Source organism: Strongylocentrotus purpuratus, unplaced genomic scaffold (assembly GCF_000002235.5).
Source record: "Strongylocentrotus purpuratus isolate Spur 01 unplaced genomic scaffold, Spur_5.0 spur5_scaffold_9, whole genome shotgun sequence".
Lineage (NCBI taxonomy): Eukaryota > Metazoa > Echinodermata > Echinoidea > Camarodonta > Strongylocentrotidae > Strongylocentrotus > Strongylocentrotus purpuratus.
This window is the reverse complement of record NW_022145615.1, coordinates 34,518,322-34,535,715: the sequence shown is the minus strand read 5'-3', so window position 1 is coordinate 34,535,715 and position 17,394 is coordinate 34,518,322. Positions and strand designations below refer to the sequence as shown.

The 17,394-nt window shown below is 38.4% G+C and overlaps 1 protein-coding gene across 1 annotated transcript; it reads right to left on the bottom strand.

Annotated features, from left to right (window-relative positions):
- Nucleotides 1–2,591: 2,591 nt before the first annotated feature.
- On the bottom strand, nucleotides 2,592–17,049 carry LOC115920696. Its single transcript, XM_030977149.1, has 11 exons — nucleotides 16,672–17,049; nucleotides 15,880–15,996; nucleotides 12,678–12,803; nucleotides 11,528–11,697; nucleotides 10,890–11,085; nucleotides 9,897–10,016; nucleotides 9,356–9,522; nucleotides 8,172–8,389; nucleotides 7,222–7,440; nucleotides 6,203–6,272; nucleotides 2,592–5,351 (listed from the first exon to the last, which is right to left on the bottom strand). The coding sequence occupies exons 2-11, from the start codon at nucleotides 15,955–15,957 to the stop codon at nucleotides 4,247–4,249; spliced, it is 2,469 nt and encodes an 822-aa protein (XP_030833009.1). The 5' UTR covers nucleotides 15,958–15,996; nucleotides 16,672–17,049; the 3' UTR covers nucleotides 2,592–4,246.
- Nucleotides 17,050–17,394: the final 345 nt, after the last annotated feature.

Sequence of the window (17,394 nt, the reverse complement as noted above, 5' to 3'; positions counted from 1 at the left end):
TACTAATACTAATACTACTTCTACTACTACTAAAGCAACTAGTAATACTACTACTTCTAATAATAATATTAATATATCCAATTACATCGTTAATGTTGGGGCATCGATTTGTCATAGTCAAAACAACATGATACAGACATTTTCTTTGATATAAACCTCGACTTTCATTGACAGCAAAGCATAATTTCCAAAATACTTTTCGACTTTTAATGTCTTACTAAAATCTCTTAAGCGGATCAAATCCTGAAAACCAACCATAAATTCACATGATTGCGTGGTAACCAGCCCTGTCGATTAAGCCCAACAGTAGTACTAGCGGATGTAAATCATTGAAAAGTTGCATGTACACGTTAATACAAAAATCAGTGTGCGTGTACTTTATAACGCATAGTTCATACAACTTTGAAAAAATATCATAAGTAATATCTTTCACTTACCAGCAAAGTCAGTTGGCAGAGAAGTCCTCTACCTGTGATTTCAATTTCCGATACTGGCTAGTATAACCACATGTTTTCGGGCAAGACATTCACAATGTTCCCGTGTTCAGAATTGCGGAATATAATAGCACACTTGATATCAATCCATTTCTCGCTCAGTGAAATTCAGACACACATACACCCCCAGACATACAAATATTATATTATCAGATTTTCATGATGTTTGCATATAACGAAATACAAAAGAGCGCTCCCCAAAATTGAAAGGACTCCAGGAAGTGCATGCACGGTGAGTTGGGCCCTTTGAGAACCATCAATTTAGTACTATTTCAACACGGTTCACAGTTAAGTCGATACTCACGCCAATAGTTTTTGAAATGCCATTGGTGGGAACCAACACATGTAATGTTCATTGAATCATGCGTTTTGGATCAAGTTAAACATATTATGATATGTTCATTTATAGAACGGAACTATACTGTATGAATATAATGTAGTGCGCCTAATACAAAGTACATAAATCACATTTATTACACCGGCTATAGCTAAGCAGCCATGATATATATACAGCATTCAAGGAATTTCTTCATACCGGGTATCCATTTACCTCACCTGGGTGTAGAGTGCCAAAGATAGATGAAAATCTTAATAATAATAATAATGAAAACGGTGCTTATAAGGGCTTACCACCGAAGTCCCTAAGCGCTATATCTTGTTTAGGATGGGGCTGGATGAGGAATAAGTTACCCTCTTGATCGAATTCCGACCTACAAAGAAAGGAAACGCGGCCTCATTAGTAGTAAGCAGGTAAGGAATCACTGTGAGTCAAGAAATGCACGAATTGTAGGCATTTCCTTGAAAGTCTTACCCCTCCCCCTCCCCCCCCCCTCAAATAAGTCTTCTTTTCATTTAAGCGATATCCTTACTAAACTTTTATAGATTAAAGTAAGTTAAAATGATTTGACCCTCCCGAGACCAAGATCTGGATACGCCATTCTACAGGCCATTAAGCTAATAGAACTTTGTGATAAATCAATCAAATACTACAACAAGATAGATAAAGCCCATTTCCGTTCTCACAAGTTCCTCTGATAAATGCCCCTTCTTATAATTGCCTCTGTTCAAATCTGAGAGGTGCCCCCTGATATTTTGACAAGTGCCTCTTTTACTCTGTATGCCTCTTTTCATTTGTATTAGTGCCCCTTTTCATCTCCAGTTAGTGCCCTTATTTAAATTTGAGAGGTACCCTCTTTAACTTTGAAATAAGAGCCCCTTTTTATAATCATAACTGCCCCCTTGTGCTTTCTCATAAGTGCTATTTTCCTTCTGATGATTGCCCCTTATACTTTGTAATAAGTGCCCCTTTATTTCCCTTTTTCATCTCTGGTGAGTGCTTCTTATCATGTGCACGAAGTGCCCCATTTTTATATCAGATAATTCCCCTTTTTGTTTTGAAACCTGCGCCTTTTCTATTCTAATAAGTGTCATTTTCCCTTTGGATAAAAGCCCCCTTTTCCTTTCACCATAAAAATGTACTCCAAATTTGAAGCGACTAAGAGCAATCTTTTCTTTAATTGTACCCAAAGCTCGCTCGCTACGCTGGCTCGCATTAAAGTTGACATAATTGTGTTTCTTATAAAAGGTCTTTTCGTTCTTTCATGATTAGATTGTGCTTAAAACCCCACCAGGATTATAGTTTTTCCTCTCTATAAGATGTCATTTTTGCACTGCGACCTCACAATTCTTAAAACTTTAGCTTCCTCACTCACATATGTTAGGAGTTATCACTAACGGGTAGCATACAGTAAGTAGGTTTGGTATGTTTTGTTGTGTTTTGCTGTGTCAGGTTGGGTTTTCTTTTGTTTTTATATTATAGTGAAGGCTATTCGTTATTCTCTTCAGTATTTCCTACCGAAAACAGAACATTTTGGAAGGTGATACATCCACATATTCTGTTTAGGATAGTAACAAAATATTTCTCCATGCTAATACCTTTGCAGTATATATATTGGAATATACATGAATAAATGTGAAAATAAATATAGCCCCTACCACCCCCCCCCCCCTTCCACAAAAGACGATGCATAGACATTTTTTAATGAAATGAAAACAACATTGAATTTATTTTTAAAATAAAATTAATAAAACAACTCTGTTTTACAGGAAAAGAATGTTTTCTTTGTCCATTTATCATAAAATGATAAGGACGCGTTGTTTTTAACACAGAAGTAAGGTTCTAAAAACCAATAAACATATCAACATGTACTTAAAGCAAATAATTGACTAATGAGCTAATCTTTTTAAATATTTTTTTTTTTAATTTATTTTAGTACTTGCTGTATAAAATGATGAAATTGACGTGAACACCTTCACCTCTATACTATCAAAACAAAAAAAGAAATTTGTTTTTTCTGAGTAACTTTTTCATTTGAAATCAAATGCTGTACACCCATGATAATCTATACTTTCGTCGGAATTTAAAAAAGACGTCATCCCAGTAGTCTGACAACCAACGAGGCTGACAGACCGACAAATACATAATGACATTTAAAAAGGTAGGAAGTTTCCAACGGTCTACAAGACCGACAAAACGACGAAAGACATAGGGTAAGATAGAAATGAATGCCGGTCTCGTGGGCCGTCGGTCGATCGAACCATCCGAAGAGTGGCTAAAAGGCCCATGGACTGACAAGTTCGGTCTCGGGGATTATCGTTCTCTTAGGATGAAGCCGTCTCATAAAAATCAGATTCTAACTGAATTCTCCACACGTTGTAATGACATGTCGGGAAATTTTTATTTTAATCGATTTTTGCTCTCACAAACATTATCAAATTTACTGTGTGATGGTCATGTTAGAATGTCATTCATATAAAAAAAAATAAGAAGAATTCCTTGTCACATCCAACTTATAACTACGTCAGAGTTCTGCATTTCAAAAGATGTTGATAATAGCATAACTTTTAAAGAAAATATTTATAAATTAAGAAAACAAATAGTAAGCAGGAATGTACTTCTAACTGAAACCATTACAAAATATACTCCGAAAAATCAAAATATATACAAGCAGCATCTATTTAGCTTTTGCAATCGGTTTATGAAAATAACTCAAAAGTAATTGTTTGATAACCGTGTAATACCGTTTTATATAACCATTTGAGTCCAGTGAAACGTGAAAGAATCCACAGAAACAAAATAGTTGACAACCTTTAAATGTGAAGGAAACATAAACAAGTTACTTTCGCAAAGACACAAACTCAAGTAAGTGATTCTAACATTTGTTTGTAAGACTGTAATCAAAAGTAGTAAGTAAGATGAATTTATATATAGGAGTGTCCACAAGTTACACTTATATGATGATTGATACAATTATGTACATGACAGTGTTTTGTACAAAATATATCATACAAAATATATCATCTAAAAGTTATGTAAATGTAATTTCTTTGAACGATATGTCTTTTCCCTTACCAGCACCATTGAACAAGGCATCGCGAACGTACTGGTGAATGTAGATTAAGTTATTATCAGAGAAAGTTTAACTTGCACAACAGTGTGCAGCTTAATTTTTTTTCTTCATTTTATCATTATGATTACAAGAAAATGTGCTTCAATCTAATCCTTTAAAATGCAATCATTAAGATATTGTCACAGATTTGAAGATTTTGATGAGTTAGATATGTTCTTCTGTTCAATTTGTATTTGTTACCTTAAAAAAATAGTCCGTAATTTAGGTTAACAGTGGTTTTAAAAGTTGGGAATACAATTTATCATTATATACCGAATTTGAAATATTCTAGGTTTCGAATACCTATGATGATTTGGGGTCGAGTAATTTGTCTCTTTCAGCATTATCGTCGTCATCATGGTCACTGCTGTCAACGTGAAGGGTGTCAGTTTCGGAAGCGGACATGTTTACGTTAAGCAATTTTTGAGCTTCACCGTTGTCGTCGATGTTGTTTGGTTCCGATGCCTTGATGCCCTGGTAAGGACCGTCACGGAAGTTGCGTTTATTGTGTACATCACCAATATGAACAGTCTCAACTTCTTTTGTGTTCATGGTGATGTTGATAGTGAAATTTGTGTCACGGGGTGACTTATTGCCAATGCTTCCCTGGTCATCCGGAATTGCGGCGGGATTCTTGTGAGTGGAGTTCTCGACAGGGATTTCCTTTGGTAAAACGGTCGCAGCTGCAGCAGTTGGGGTTTTGTGTGAAGAAGCGTTTGGTTCCAGAGATTGACTTGGCTGCTTCGGGTTTGCAGACTTAGTGTTGTTGGTATCCACTGGATCATCGGCAGTTGGTGCGTTGTCACTTGAAGAATCCGTAGGACGCAATGCAGCTTCAGCCTCCTTGACTGGTGCAGTGTTGCCATTTCGTCCATTCCATAACTTCTGCCGATTGTTGCCTGTTACTAGGAACAGATCTGAAAGACTGCTCCTCCTGTTATTGTTGAGAAGTGGCAAGAACTGTTCATCCTGGCTGTTGTTACTGATGATAGAGCGACGGCGGACCCTCGTTCGAGGAGCCTCATCCGTATCATCTACATGTGGGTGGACAGTTCCGGACGCTCTCTCGGTGACGACCTTGCCCGATGATGGTGCACGAGGCCTGGAACTATCTTCAATGTCTCGATCATACTGTCTTGCAGCCACAGATTGGTTCATACTACCAGCTGAATTGACCATTCGCTCTTCTGTAACGGTATCATGGTGTTTAGGTGGTTTCGGTGTGGTTAATCGAGGGGAATCATCATGATCAACACCAACTTGTCTCACCATATGTCTCAGCAGGTCTCTTTCGGCCAGCCGTCTGCCTAGGTTCATTGTTGGTGTAGAAACCGCAGATGACTCATTCTCTGCATCAGTTGAACCTCCACTAACGGGTCTTGAACCGGTTAGATTCTTAAAGGTCGTACTGAATGGATTGAAAACATAATGCATTAGAGGTGCTGTGGTCTAGTGGATAAATCATCAGAATATAAATCACAAGGTATGGGATTAGATTCCTTGCCACGGCACTAGGTCTTTTAGGTGGCCATTAATCTATATATACAACACTCGGCCTAGGTGTATAAGTGGTTACCTGGAAGGAATTACTATCTTGAGTACACTGTGTGCTACGGCTGCCGGAGATATAGGTGGGGGTAATAGCCGGGATAAGGGAAAACACTCTTAACATCTGATTCTGGATACAAAATCGGAATTATCACCAATATTTATGGAGCCTGAGCAATCATGACCTAAACCTATAGACTGAGAAAGACAACGGTTGATCAATATATCGTTTGATAAATGCCATAATGTGTCATTTCTGCAAATGTATCATGCTTGCAAAGAACTGTAAGGTATATTTGTTTTTAATCCCTCCCATACTCCATCTCTCGTTTTCTTTTGTCGGTAAGGTATTTTGAGACTGATGATCCATATTCAACTGCCAGTCAACTGTCGAAGATTCAGCTTCGACCTCCTTTTTTTCTTTGAGGATATTCGTCTCTTAGCATATCCCCCTTGATCGCATATCAATTAACATTCATTCACAGACCAAAGTAAGTTTAAAGTGTCGTATTACACAAATGCAAAGACTTTTAAGAAGTCAATCTAAGGTGATTTCAATTACCTTATGCGTTACCTATATATTGCAATCTGCGAACATGACAGTAACATGTTGAGTAATCCATTGGTGATTTCTATAAGCAAAACAATAGGGTATTGAAATTACCTTTGAAACGATTTCTATAACAGTGCATGGGACAGACTATCTCTTACCTCATAAAATTCCAGAGTTCCCTGCCGTCTCCTTCCGGCGAATACTGAAAGGTTGTAGGCTCGTAAACAGCTTGAAATGAACAGAGGGAGAACAAAATATTGTTTGTAGAAATCGATAATACAAATGAAATCATCTTCACATAAGCTCTTCGTTTTCACTTTTTCATTTATACAAATCATTATTCTATATTACTATCATATATTTATTAATATAACTCACTTAAGAAATCCAGCCATCTGATTGGTCGAAATTGCAGTCATGATTTTAGCCATTCTTGTAAAGAAACGAAAAATGCCAAAACCATTTAATAGTCCAAGAGTAAAAATCCCGGCAAAATTCCAGTTACCGGGAAAATAATAAAATCTTGAATTCGGCATATAAAAGGGATATCGACTGCTTTAATACTCGAGGACTGGCTGTTTCTATACTGGCTCTCGGGAAATTTGCCTCCGTTGCTATCACCCCCACGGCGCACCACCCACCCAGGCGTGCCTCGGGGTGATAGCAGCGGAGGAAAATTTCCCTTGAGCGTATAAAACAGCCAAAAAACACAACAATATTTCAGGAATTACATGTACTTTGCGGACCTCTCGACAAGTACGTACAAATAGCCCAAATAGGGTCAACTGTATCTGAAATATATACCTCTCCGTTCGAGCATAATACAATAGCATAAATATTTCTTATTTACTTGTTTATCCTATTAGATTCCTTGTTTAATCAAGTTAGTAATTAATCAAATATTCAAATGTTTATACCATGCTTGGTGGCGTATATTCAGGCATCATTATGATTCCTGATTTGCTATGGATGCAAGCGAATAAATATGTTAAGACTTGAATGCGTATTAATATTAGTGTATTATGTATCCATACATTCGGAGCATGAAAAAGATGCTCATCACACGTTTGTTTTGTTCTGTTCGTTTACTTCAATTTTTTGGCGGGTCGCTATGCTAAGAGAAACCAGGGATCTAGACACTTTTCTTCTTTAATCCGATTAAAAATATACGCCTTACTTGGTGGAGTTCTGGAGGGTGAACTAGTGGGTGAACTTGTCGCACTCGAACTCGGTAGGAGCGATGGCGTCGGCGCATTGGACCTTTTCCACAGGCAACGGAACACGAAGAGGACGGTAATGAGGACGATTATGACGACAGCCAGAAGGGAAGCGAGAACTGTGAAGATGAGCATGTAGGATCCATGGCTAGCTGGAGGAGGATTAGCCTCATCATTGACTGTAGAAACAGAAAGGATATCGAAAAAATATTGATCTTTCGACACCAGGCATTTTGTTGTGTTAGTTTAAATTTTATTTTTAATTAATTTTATTGAAACCAATAACGTGGATGACAAAACTAAAAGATAATAGAGCTGGATAGCCCTGCTAAGCTTGACAATAATTGTAGATGATGATGATGATGCTGATGCCGATGACGTCTTGTATAAGCCTCTGTGGCTAACCACCCGAAAATGTCTCACAAAATGGAGTGTTTTAAGTCAGTGCGGTCAATTAAGTTGATTTTCCACAATTCTCTTCGTTGGCGTTATCCTCGTTGCGACCGTATCGCAGTTTTGTAGGGAACAGATAGGGACTAGGTACTTCCTTCTGTTACAACTGTTCTACCAAGGGTTCCAAATCTACCGAGGAATCTAAAAATGGTGTCGACCGATATGAATCTTAGGTCAGACAAGAGTAAACAATTTTAGTTTAGGTGTCCGGCAGATGGCACTGATAGTTGCACTCCTTGAAGTCGAATGTTTAGAGATTCTATGAAAAAATACAATTTTTTTTTCTTCAAATGTAAAGCTGCAAAGTCATGTTATTTTGCTGTATTGTTGGGCGAGAAGACATCAGTATCCTTCAGTTAAGGTTTGATATTTTGGGGGAATTCCCTAAAGTCATTAGGATTAGGATTTTGGCTTTTAAACAAACGAACAGGTCATTCATTGTTTCAAGCAAGCTTACTTCCATCGTCAGCACCAGACTGGGGAATGTCCACAGCCACATCCGCTAGGGTGACATCATCTTGCCCGACGGACTCTGCAGGGTCTACGGTAACCTTGTCCGGGTTTGTCCTTGATTCGCACCACTCTTGGCACTGTGGAACGGTGTTCGGACACTCGGGGCACTTGTTCGGGCAGGCTCCCTGGTCCGGGAAGTACCCATCTGCGTCTTGGTAATATCTAAACATTAACAAGAAAATTGAGTTCTGGTATAATTCTTTGAAGATTAATTTAGAAGCATATCATAGTAGAATTGTTACCTGGAAAGGATTGTTGTTGTTGTTGTTGTTGGTAATAGTTTAGTGGCGTTCATTCAGTATTGAATATATACGCCATATCTTCAGTTTTATAAGAGAATCAGTTAAACATAAGAAAACTGAGAATAAAGATGCGTAATTACATAATTAATTAGTCAGTAACGTAATTTATTAGGAGTCTCTGGATGGTTTGCAACTTCGCGTTTCTGCTTATTTTAAGTTTAATCTGGTCAGCCCGGTTTCGATTGCATGGAAAACTAGCTTTGCTCGATTTGAAACAGGCTTCTCGGCTACTCGGCTACTCGGCTACTGGAAAGGATTGCTCTCTAAAGGCCTTAATATTCGAAAATTTACCAGAAATAGCGGAAGAAGTTTGGACCAAACTTTCACATTCGCATATTTCCATACATGTATATCAATTTCAAATTCGATATGCCACATAGATAATTTTGTTGTCGTTTTGATCATTCCAGAACCTCACATAGATTCTTATTTCTTTTGATTAACACCAGCTTTCACTCGAAATCAAAATCATACCCCCCCCCCCCCCCTGTTATCATTTCAATTCATGTTCGCATGATAGTTTCAAATTTTGCGTAAAAAGGAGGACATTTTCGGGTATGTTCGCTAGCATTGAAAATGTTCTCAGACTTGAAGGGGGAAACAAAATTCATGAAAAAACGTCATATTTTCACCATCATGAGAATGTGGGTGTAAATGTCAACATATCCTAAAATAGGGCACGTGGTGTGTGTACATAAGGACACAAAATTAAAGTCAATTTATAAACAGGGCCCATCTGTGTTATGCAAAAAGGGTTCATTTTGTTAAAAATGCTCTTGAAAATATGCAAAATAGGTGGTCATTTTCGGCACCACCGGCATCATACCCTGGAAGGCACTCTCCACACGCTGTGTTTCTTGAAGCAGTGCACTCGGTCGCCAAAGTGTTGACGCAGATACGACAAGGGGAGCATCTCTGTAGTCCGTCCTCTGAGAAAGTTCCTTCGGGACACCGTCGACAATAAGCATCACCATTTTTCCCTCGACCGCAAACCTGAACATTAACGAAAAAATAACTAATTATTCAGACGAATGCTTTTTTTAAAGATGTGAACTAGCTTTTTAAAGACATATTATTTCAAAGCACTAGTATGTTTTGTTTGTGGTGAAAGTAGGCCTTATTTAATATCTTGCCGACATACTCTTAGAAATACTTGGTAAGAAGTTTTCACCAAAGGAAAGGTCTCTTATGTTTGCGATCAAAATTTCTACAGCTCACGTCCAACTTCCTAACGTTTGTTCAAGTACTGATCATCCAAATTGAATAACATTTCTAAAGTGCCCATTTGGGGCATTTCAAAATATCTACTCTTACACAGAGTGGTCAGTACCAATCTGCACTATTAAAGTGGGAGGAAATAAGAATACCTTATTGAGTTCTTCTCCAGGCTGGCATGACAGACACGCCTTGCAAAGTCCATCATAGTCCAAGAAGAAGTTTCCATCGTGACAGGGGTCAATGCATAGAGGGGTTTTGGGTTCACATGGCTTTAAAAAGAAAGGATATGATAATTCTTGGATGACAAAAGTAGTTTAGGTTCTCAGAAAAAATTCTCAGAATGCCCACACATTTTCAACATCTACTTGAGTCTACCATGAATGTCAAAGTCGGACATTGAAGGTTTCATATTCTATTGTTCTACGTCATATCGGTCATACTGTCTGTTTCCTGTGTATCCCGCATATTTTGTCCTGCATTGCTCCTTTGTCCGCTTGATCTTAAATTCCTTGCTTGTTGCTCCCATTAACCCCATCTTTTGAACAGAATACAATCACAAACATCCCATTTTACCTAAATCTAACCCAACTATGAACAAAAATTACGAATGCGACCAAAATTTAGGACGGATATTATCACATTCCCATTGCTAGTCATCGTACATTCTTTTGCTCTACTGCACTGGTGCAGTAGATGTCGTAACCATATTCATCATCACCATCATCTAATCAATCGGCTATAGCCCGCAGAGCGACAGCCCATGAAACCAATATTGTCGATCTCTTGGTCTGACGTTCTCTTGGGCTGCCGGTCTTCTGAAATCATTTTTAAAGGTTCACCAGATACAACCAACTATACCGACAGTAACGGTATTGTGGGTCTTCTAACAATTTTGTTTATAGAACGATGGCCGATGAGACCGACATCAGACACAGATAGTTTTCTATCTTCCCTTGTGGGTTTCTTTGTTTTGTTGGATTTGTGTGCTTTCGGTCTCATGGGATGTTGGTTCCATGGACTTGTTGGTCTCATGGGCTGTCGGTCTCATGAGCTGTCGGTCTCATGGGCTGTCGGTCTCATAGCTGTCGGTCTCATGGGATTTCCCCTCAGCAACCATGATGTTCAGTATTTACATCACTTACATCAATATCATCCAGAGACACCTCTTCAGGGAGCCTTCTTACATCTGCAATCTCCGTGGGTTGCTCTACCTCTATCGATTCTCTATCTTGAGTACTCCACCAATCCCCGCACTGTGGCGTATCACGGGGAAGGTCTGAACATCTGTTTGGACAGGCGTTAAAGTCGGTCGAGAATCGGTCAGACCCTCGGAAAAAGCTGCAGAGAAATCAAGAACACAAAGCATGAAATAATGTTTGCTGTATCCGCAGAAGAATTCTGAAACATCTTTGAAACCTTCTGCCGTGCATACACACTCGCATTATTTTTTTTGTTTAAAATGAGGCTCATAACCAATTTAGAATGGAACGTATTTTAGTGAAAAATGGATGTATTAGAAATCATATATCATCGGATTTTGTCTCTTGTGGTTTTTCCTCTTGGGGGGGGGGGGGGCTCTCCGTATTCCCTTTTTGTCAATATTTATCTACAATTTTCGGTTATTGCGGCCTTGCTGTTCATTTATAAATTTGTCAGAATTATAGTGCACTGTTCCCACATTTTGTACAATTCCACATAGCGATTAATAGGACCTGATTGTTGTAATTTTTTTTCTTTTAATGTTATTTCGGAACTTCACAAAATAGAACGAAATACTTACCCTGGCAAGCAATCCCCACACACTCTGTTTTGTGTGAGTTGACATGTTTCCTGCTCAACGGTATTGGTGCAGGTGGTGCATTGGGTGCAACGTTGTGACGTGGACAATGAAAAGAATCCTTCTAGACAAGGTATGCATACTGCATCTCCGTTCAAACCATTTCCACAATCCTGGTTAAAAGATCATATAAATCAAACGAGAAACGAAACATTAAGACATTTTACTACTTTCAAGACGGAAATCATGGATATATGAACACAGTCTAGAAACATAACAAAAATGGATTAATGTACACATTCTATTTAATGGCTCATTACTCTCCACATTAATTGCGCGCGCAATCGACAATGGTGTAATATTGCTCATCAAAAGGATGCATTATTCAGCAAACCTTCATTCAAATAATCGTACCTGATATGGCATTGTCCGTCATGATACCTATTCAGCAGCTTCCAATTGAATACAATAGGGTGTGCATGTGTACAAGAGGTCAAACCGAGTTAGATCCGAGCTAGGATTCGAACCCTAAAATCTCATGAAGCCTTGTCAGCATCAATGCTTTTCTCCCTGAGCTAGGCTCCTTAATCATTGTTTCCCCCAATATTTTTCAGACACTCAATTTTACACTTCGGTGGAGAGTGTAAAATGTTGATTAATGACTTTTTTAAAGGTAAAGACCAGTTATGGTCATGCAATTGAATTGTGAAAGAAACGTTGTGGAATCGATCAGAAAAGGTTGATCATCTAGCATCTAGCATCTGCAAGGTTCTGGAATCATCAAAATGATAAGAAATTTGGCCCATTCTTCGTAAAGTTACAAGCACTATACACAGAAAGGTGTATATGGGACTACCCTATATCTCTCACAGGACCATGAGAGAAACAAATTTACCAAATATATGAATTAGTAGGCGGTTTCCCGGCAAATTTGTTATCATCATGTATTAGTCAAAACATATTCTTTCACATGATTGGTAATGAGAGCTTCCATTTCATTTTTTGAAATTGGGGCGTTACCAATACTGGTCTTTACCTTTAAGAACGTTAAATCCAAGCTAGGAGTCGACCCTAAAAAACTCAAAAATGGATTGAGAAACAGGTAAATGATTAAATGAACTGTGTTATGTTGAGGTTTTATAAAGATACGTACCTTGTTAAGTTCCTGTCCAGCTGAACATTGTGGACATGGAATGCACGCAGTTCCATCTGGACTGACATAGTATCCATTCCCATCGCAGTCATCGGCGCAAACCGGTGGTGAGGGGTTGTTGCAGAACTATACCAAATGAAGAAAAATAGTTTACCGGGTGTATGAATAATTACGCAAAAGAAGACATTCTGAGTGTACTGAAAAGGCTACGAAACGCATCTCTTTCTAGGACGCCTACCGTCACGTTTATGCATGTGGCTTTATTAAGCATGGGGTTGAAAGATTTCTAGAAAAGAAAAAAAAATGTAGGCCTAACTATGGTTTCATAATAGACGAAAAACGGAGGATTGGAAAAAAAATTACAAGAAATTATACAAAGGAGTGATAAGGTATCTCTTTCTCAATATACTGCATGGTGAAAATAATCTTAATTTTGTCTGAAAGAGTAACAAATATTAACATATATATGTGTATTTTGTTTTTGTTTGAAGGATTTTTATCAACTGTAGTTCTCTTCATTTTCCCTCAGAATTTTCCTTGAATTCATAAATGTTTTGCAAATTATGTTTGCAGACGGGGGGGGGGGGAGGTATGAGAACAGAGCATTTTGAGTTTACGTCATATACTGACCAATTTTTCGAGGATGCTGGTAACAAACAATTTTGTGCTAAATAATGGCGTGATAATCACAACGGCCCCAACGACTGTCTTGGCCCTGCTCCAGCCCTATGCTTGAATGACTGTTGTCGCGGTGAACCTCATGCACAGGCTCTATTGATTATAAGCAGTAACCTTGACGAAAAGCCGTTATGACGTTAGCACTTTACTTTACTCGCTCCCATGTTTCACCACGCGACAGTGATTCGAAAACATTTTTTTCTTCTACAAATTAAACAAATATAAATGCTGCTTTACGAAGCAAATGGTACTTTACATATGTTTTACCTACACGCATACAAGTCACGTTCATATAACATACACACGCGCTCACACACATAAACACACACTCACCCGCCACGCAAACATCCTGCAATCCATATCCCCCACACACGAAGTTTGCTGCGAACTGAGGTTATTGTTTACTTTGATACTGAAATCATAGGATTCAAGTGCATTTTTCATTTTAATGAAAGAGAATAAGGAATACAATAATGAAAAGTCATCGCCAATGCACAGTCATGCACCAAAACAGTAAGTGAAGTTGGAATGGTTGGAATATGATGACAAAGCTCTTTCTCTCTCAATCTCACTCTATTTCTATTTCACCGACTCTCTCTATCTCTCTCTCTATACCATACATGCACCCACACACACACACACACGTACACACGTACACACACGCACACACATCCTCTTCCTCTCTCTCTCTCACTCATTCTCTCCTTTTTTTCCTTCCCTCTTTCCCTCACTCTCTATCTCACACACACGCGCGCGCAAACGCACGCCCACCCACACACCCACACACACACACACTCAAACACACACAACTTTCTCTCTGTCTGTCAGTGTCTCACTCTTTCTCTCTCTCCCTTTCTCTCTCAATCTCACTCTATTTCTATTTCACCGACTCTCTCTCTCTTTATCTCTCTCTCTCTCTCTCTCTCTCTCCCTCTCCCTCGCTCACTTCCCCTCCCACTCCCTCTCCCGCTCCCTCTGCCTCTATTTTATTTTGATTCATTCCACAACGCTTTTGCAAATGCAATTGATCAAAGATCACGCACAAAAGGGATCTGATCTACAATCATGTGAGTAGACGCGCCCCTCCCCCCTTCCCCTTTTGTGAACAAATTCAACCGTTAGTGCTCAATTTCCATACATAATCAATCACTGTAACATATCCTTTTAACTAGGCAGACGAATTGCATTCAGTATACAAGGCGGAAGTTTTACAAGAACTGTCAATACCAAGTCGCACCACCAAACCGACTCCACACTGAATCCAAACCTACGTGTGGTATATAGACTATTCTAGGTATTGGAGTGTCTAGCTCGGCCTGGTGTCGGTCTGGTGTCGGTTTGGTGTCGGTCTCGTTGGTCTAACTTGGGTATAAGCAAGTTTTCGGGCAAAATTCTCAATTACAATTTTCAAATGGCAGCATCCCCCCCCCCCCCCCCCAAAAAAAAAAAAAAAAAAAAAAAACGGTTCAACGACACGTATAATTAATGATCTGGGAACCGTTTCTCAAAGCTATTTTTCAATAAAAAATGACAAAACTCAGTGAAAAATCTACTGATAACCAGGCACGTAGCCAGAGTTTGAGGTTGGGGGGGGGGGGGAGGGCACATACATGTAATCGATCGAGGTTAAAAAAAAAGGGGTCTAAAAAAGTTCAACCGATCTTGGAAAAAAAATTGGGGGCACGTGCCCCCCCCCCCCCCTCCCGTGGCTACGTGCCTGCTGATAACCAATCAGAAGCAAGGATTCCAGTAGCTTATATGATGACAAGTTTTGTGAAACGCCCCCCTGCTATCGAATCTGTCACTGGATTTATTAAAACATGTCTATGTCTATCATGTATTGAAGCAAGCCTAGTTGTTTTTCTCCCGACTCGTTTTTCTTTCAATAAGTATGATCAATAGAACTCATATCGCTTCGAAATCTATTACTGGGTAAATGCTGCCTATACAGATAATTTATATCAATAATCAACAAATCTCAACACAACATGACACACGCTTATTAAACTTTGTACCTATACCATGTAACGCAAAACACATTAAAGTTAACTTATTAAGTTAAAGATAACTTAAGGCCCAACAAGGTTTACGTGGAATTATCAGATCTCTCTCATGTCTTTTATTTGATTTATGCGAGGTCTTTCTTTAATCAAAATACGAAAGCCATCTTCACATGATATAGACTAGTAAAATGTAGGTGTTCAAAATGTAATCGTTCACTTTTGGGTGAAAAGAATTCTACAAGCGATTTGTTAAGACCACATGCAAACAATGTTTCAGTGGTCCTCGTTACAAGGACCACAGACCAGTTCTCAATAAGGAACACGTATAAGTCATTTCACCAGTATCACTTAATCTTATTTTATTTTATTGCTTTTTTTTAAAACCCTGATACAACAACGTTCAATTTAACACTGTATTTTTCCCGTTTTTTCTTAGGGGCCTTTTTTTTGTATAACCAGATTTCATCCAAACACGTTATGCAACGAATAATCTTTCTTGAATGACCGCATAATTGACTTACCCAACCTCCGCTAATTACATTGGGAAGCAAATCCAGTAAGATGAAGAGAAGAAATGTTTTAAAAATCCGTTTATCCATATTTGAGGCTCTGATGGTATCCAACCATGGTTGAAATATCTAAGCGAAAAAAAGTTGAACGAAACAAAACACAAATTTGTATTATGTTATATCTACTAAACACTTTTTTATTTCTTGACTTTTGCACGTTTATTTGTCGATGTTGGTCAAAGCCAGAGAAAATTGTGAAACACATTATGATTGGTGATTGGATAAATAACAACACAGAATAGCAATAATAATACTGCTGCTGCTACTACTACTAATACTACAGTAGTATTTCTATTTCTACTACTACTACTAATACTAATACTACTTCTACTACTACTAAAGCAACTAGTAATACTACTACTTCTAATAATAATATTAATATATCCAATTACATCGTTAATGTTGGGGCATCGATTTGTCATAGTCAAAACAACATGATACAGACATTTTCTTTGATATAAACCTCGACTTTCATTAACAGCAAAGCATAATTTCCAAAATACTTTTAGACTTTTAATGTCTTACTAAAATCTCTTAAGCGGATCAAATCCTGAAAACCAACCATAAATTCACATGATTGCGTGGTAACCAGCCCTGTCGATTAAGCCCAACAGTAGTACTAGCGGATGTAAATCATTGAAAAGTTGCATGTACACGTTAATACAAAAATCAGTGTGCGTGTACTTTATAATGCATAGTTCATACAACTTTGAAAAAATATCATAAGTAATATCTTTCACTTACCAGCAAAGTCAGTTGGCAGAGAAGTCCTCTACCTGTGATTTCAATTTCCGATACTGGCTAGTATAACCACATGTTTTCGGGCAAGACATTCACAATGTTCCCGTGTTCAGAATTGCGGAATATAATAGCACACTTGATATCAATCCATTTCTCGCTCAGTGAAATTCAGACACACATACACCCCCAGACATACAAATATTATATTATCAGATTTTCATGATGTTTGCATATAACGAAATACAAAAGAGCGCTCCCCAAAATTGAAAGGACTCCAGGAAGTTCATGCACGGTGAGTTGGGCCCTTTGAAATCATCAATCTATTTCAACAAGGTTCACAGTTAAGTCAATACTCACGACAATAGTTTTTGAAATGCCATTGGTGGGAACCGAAAAATCTAATGTTCCTTGAATCATGCGTTATGGATCAAGTTAAACATGTTATGATAATATAGAACGCAACTGTACTGTATAGTACGCCTAATACAAAGTACATGTATCACATTTATTACACCGGCTATAGCTGAGCAGCCATGATATAATTATATATAGCATTCAAGGAATTCTTCATACCGGGTATCCATTTACATCACATGGGTGAAGAGTGGCAAGGATAGATGAATATCTTGTCAAGGAGGTGGAGGGGGGAGGGGGCAAGGGGACAAGTTTCTCTCCTGATAGAATTTCAGCCCGCAATAAAGAAATGCAGCCTCATTAGAAGTGAGC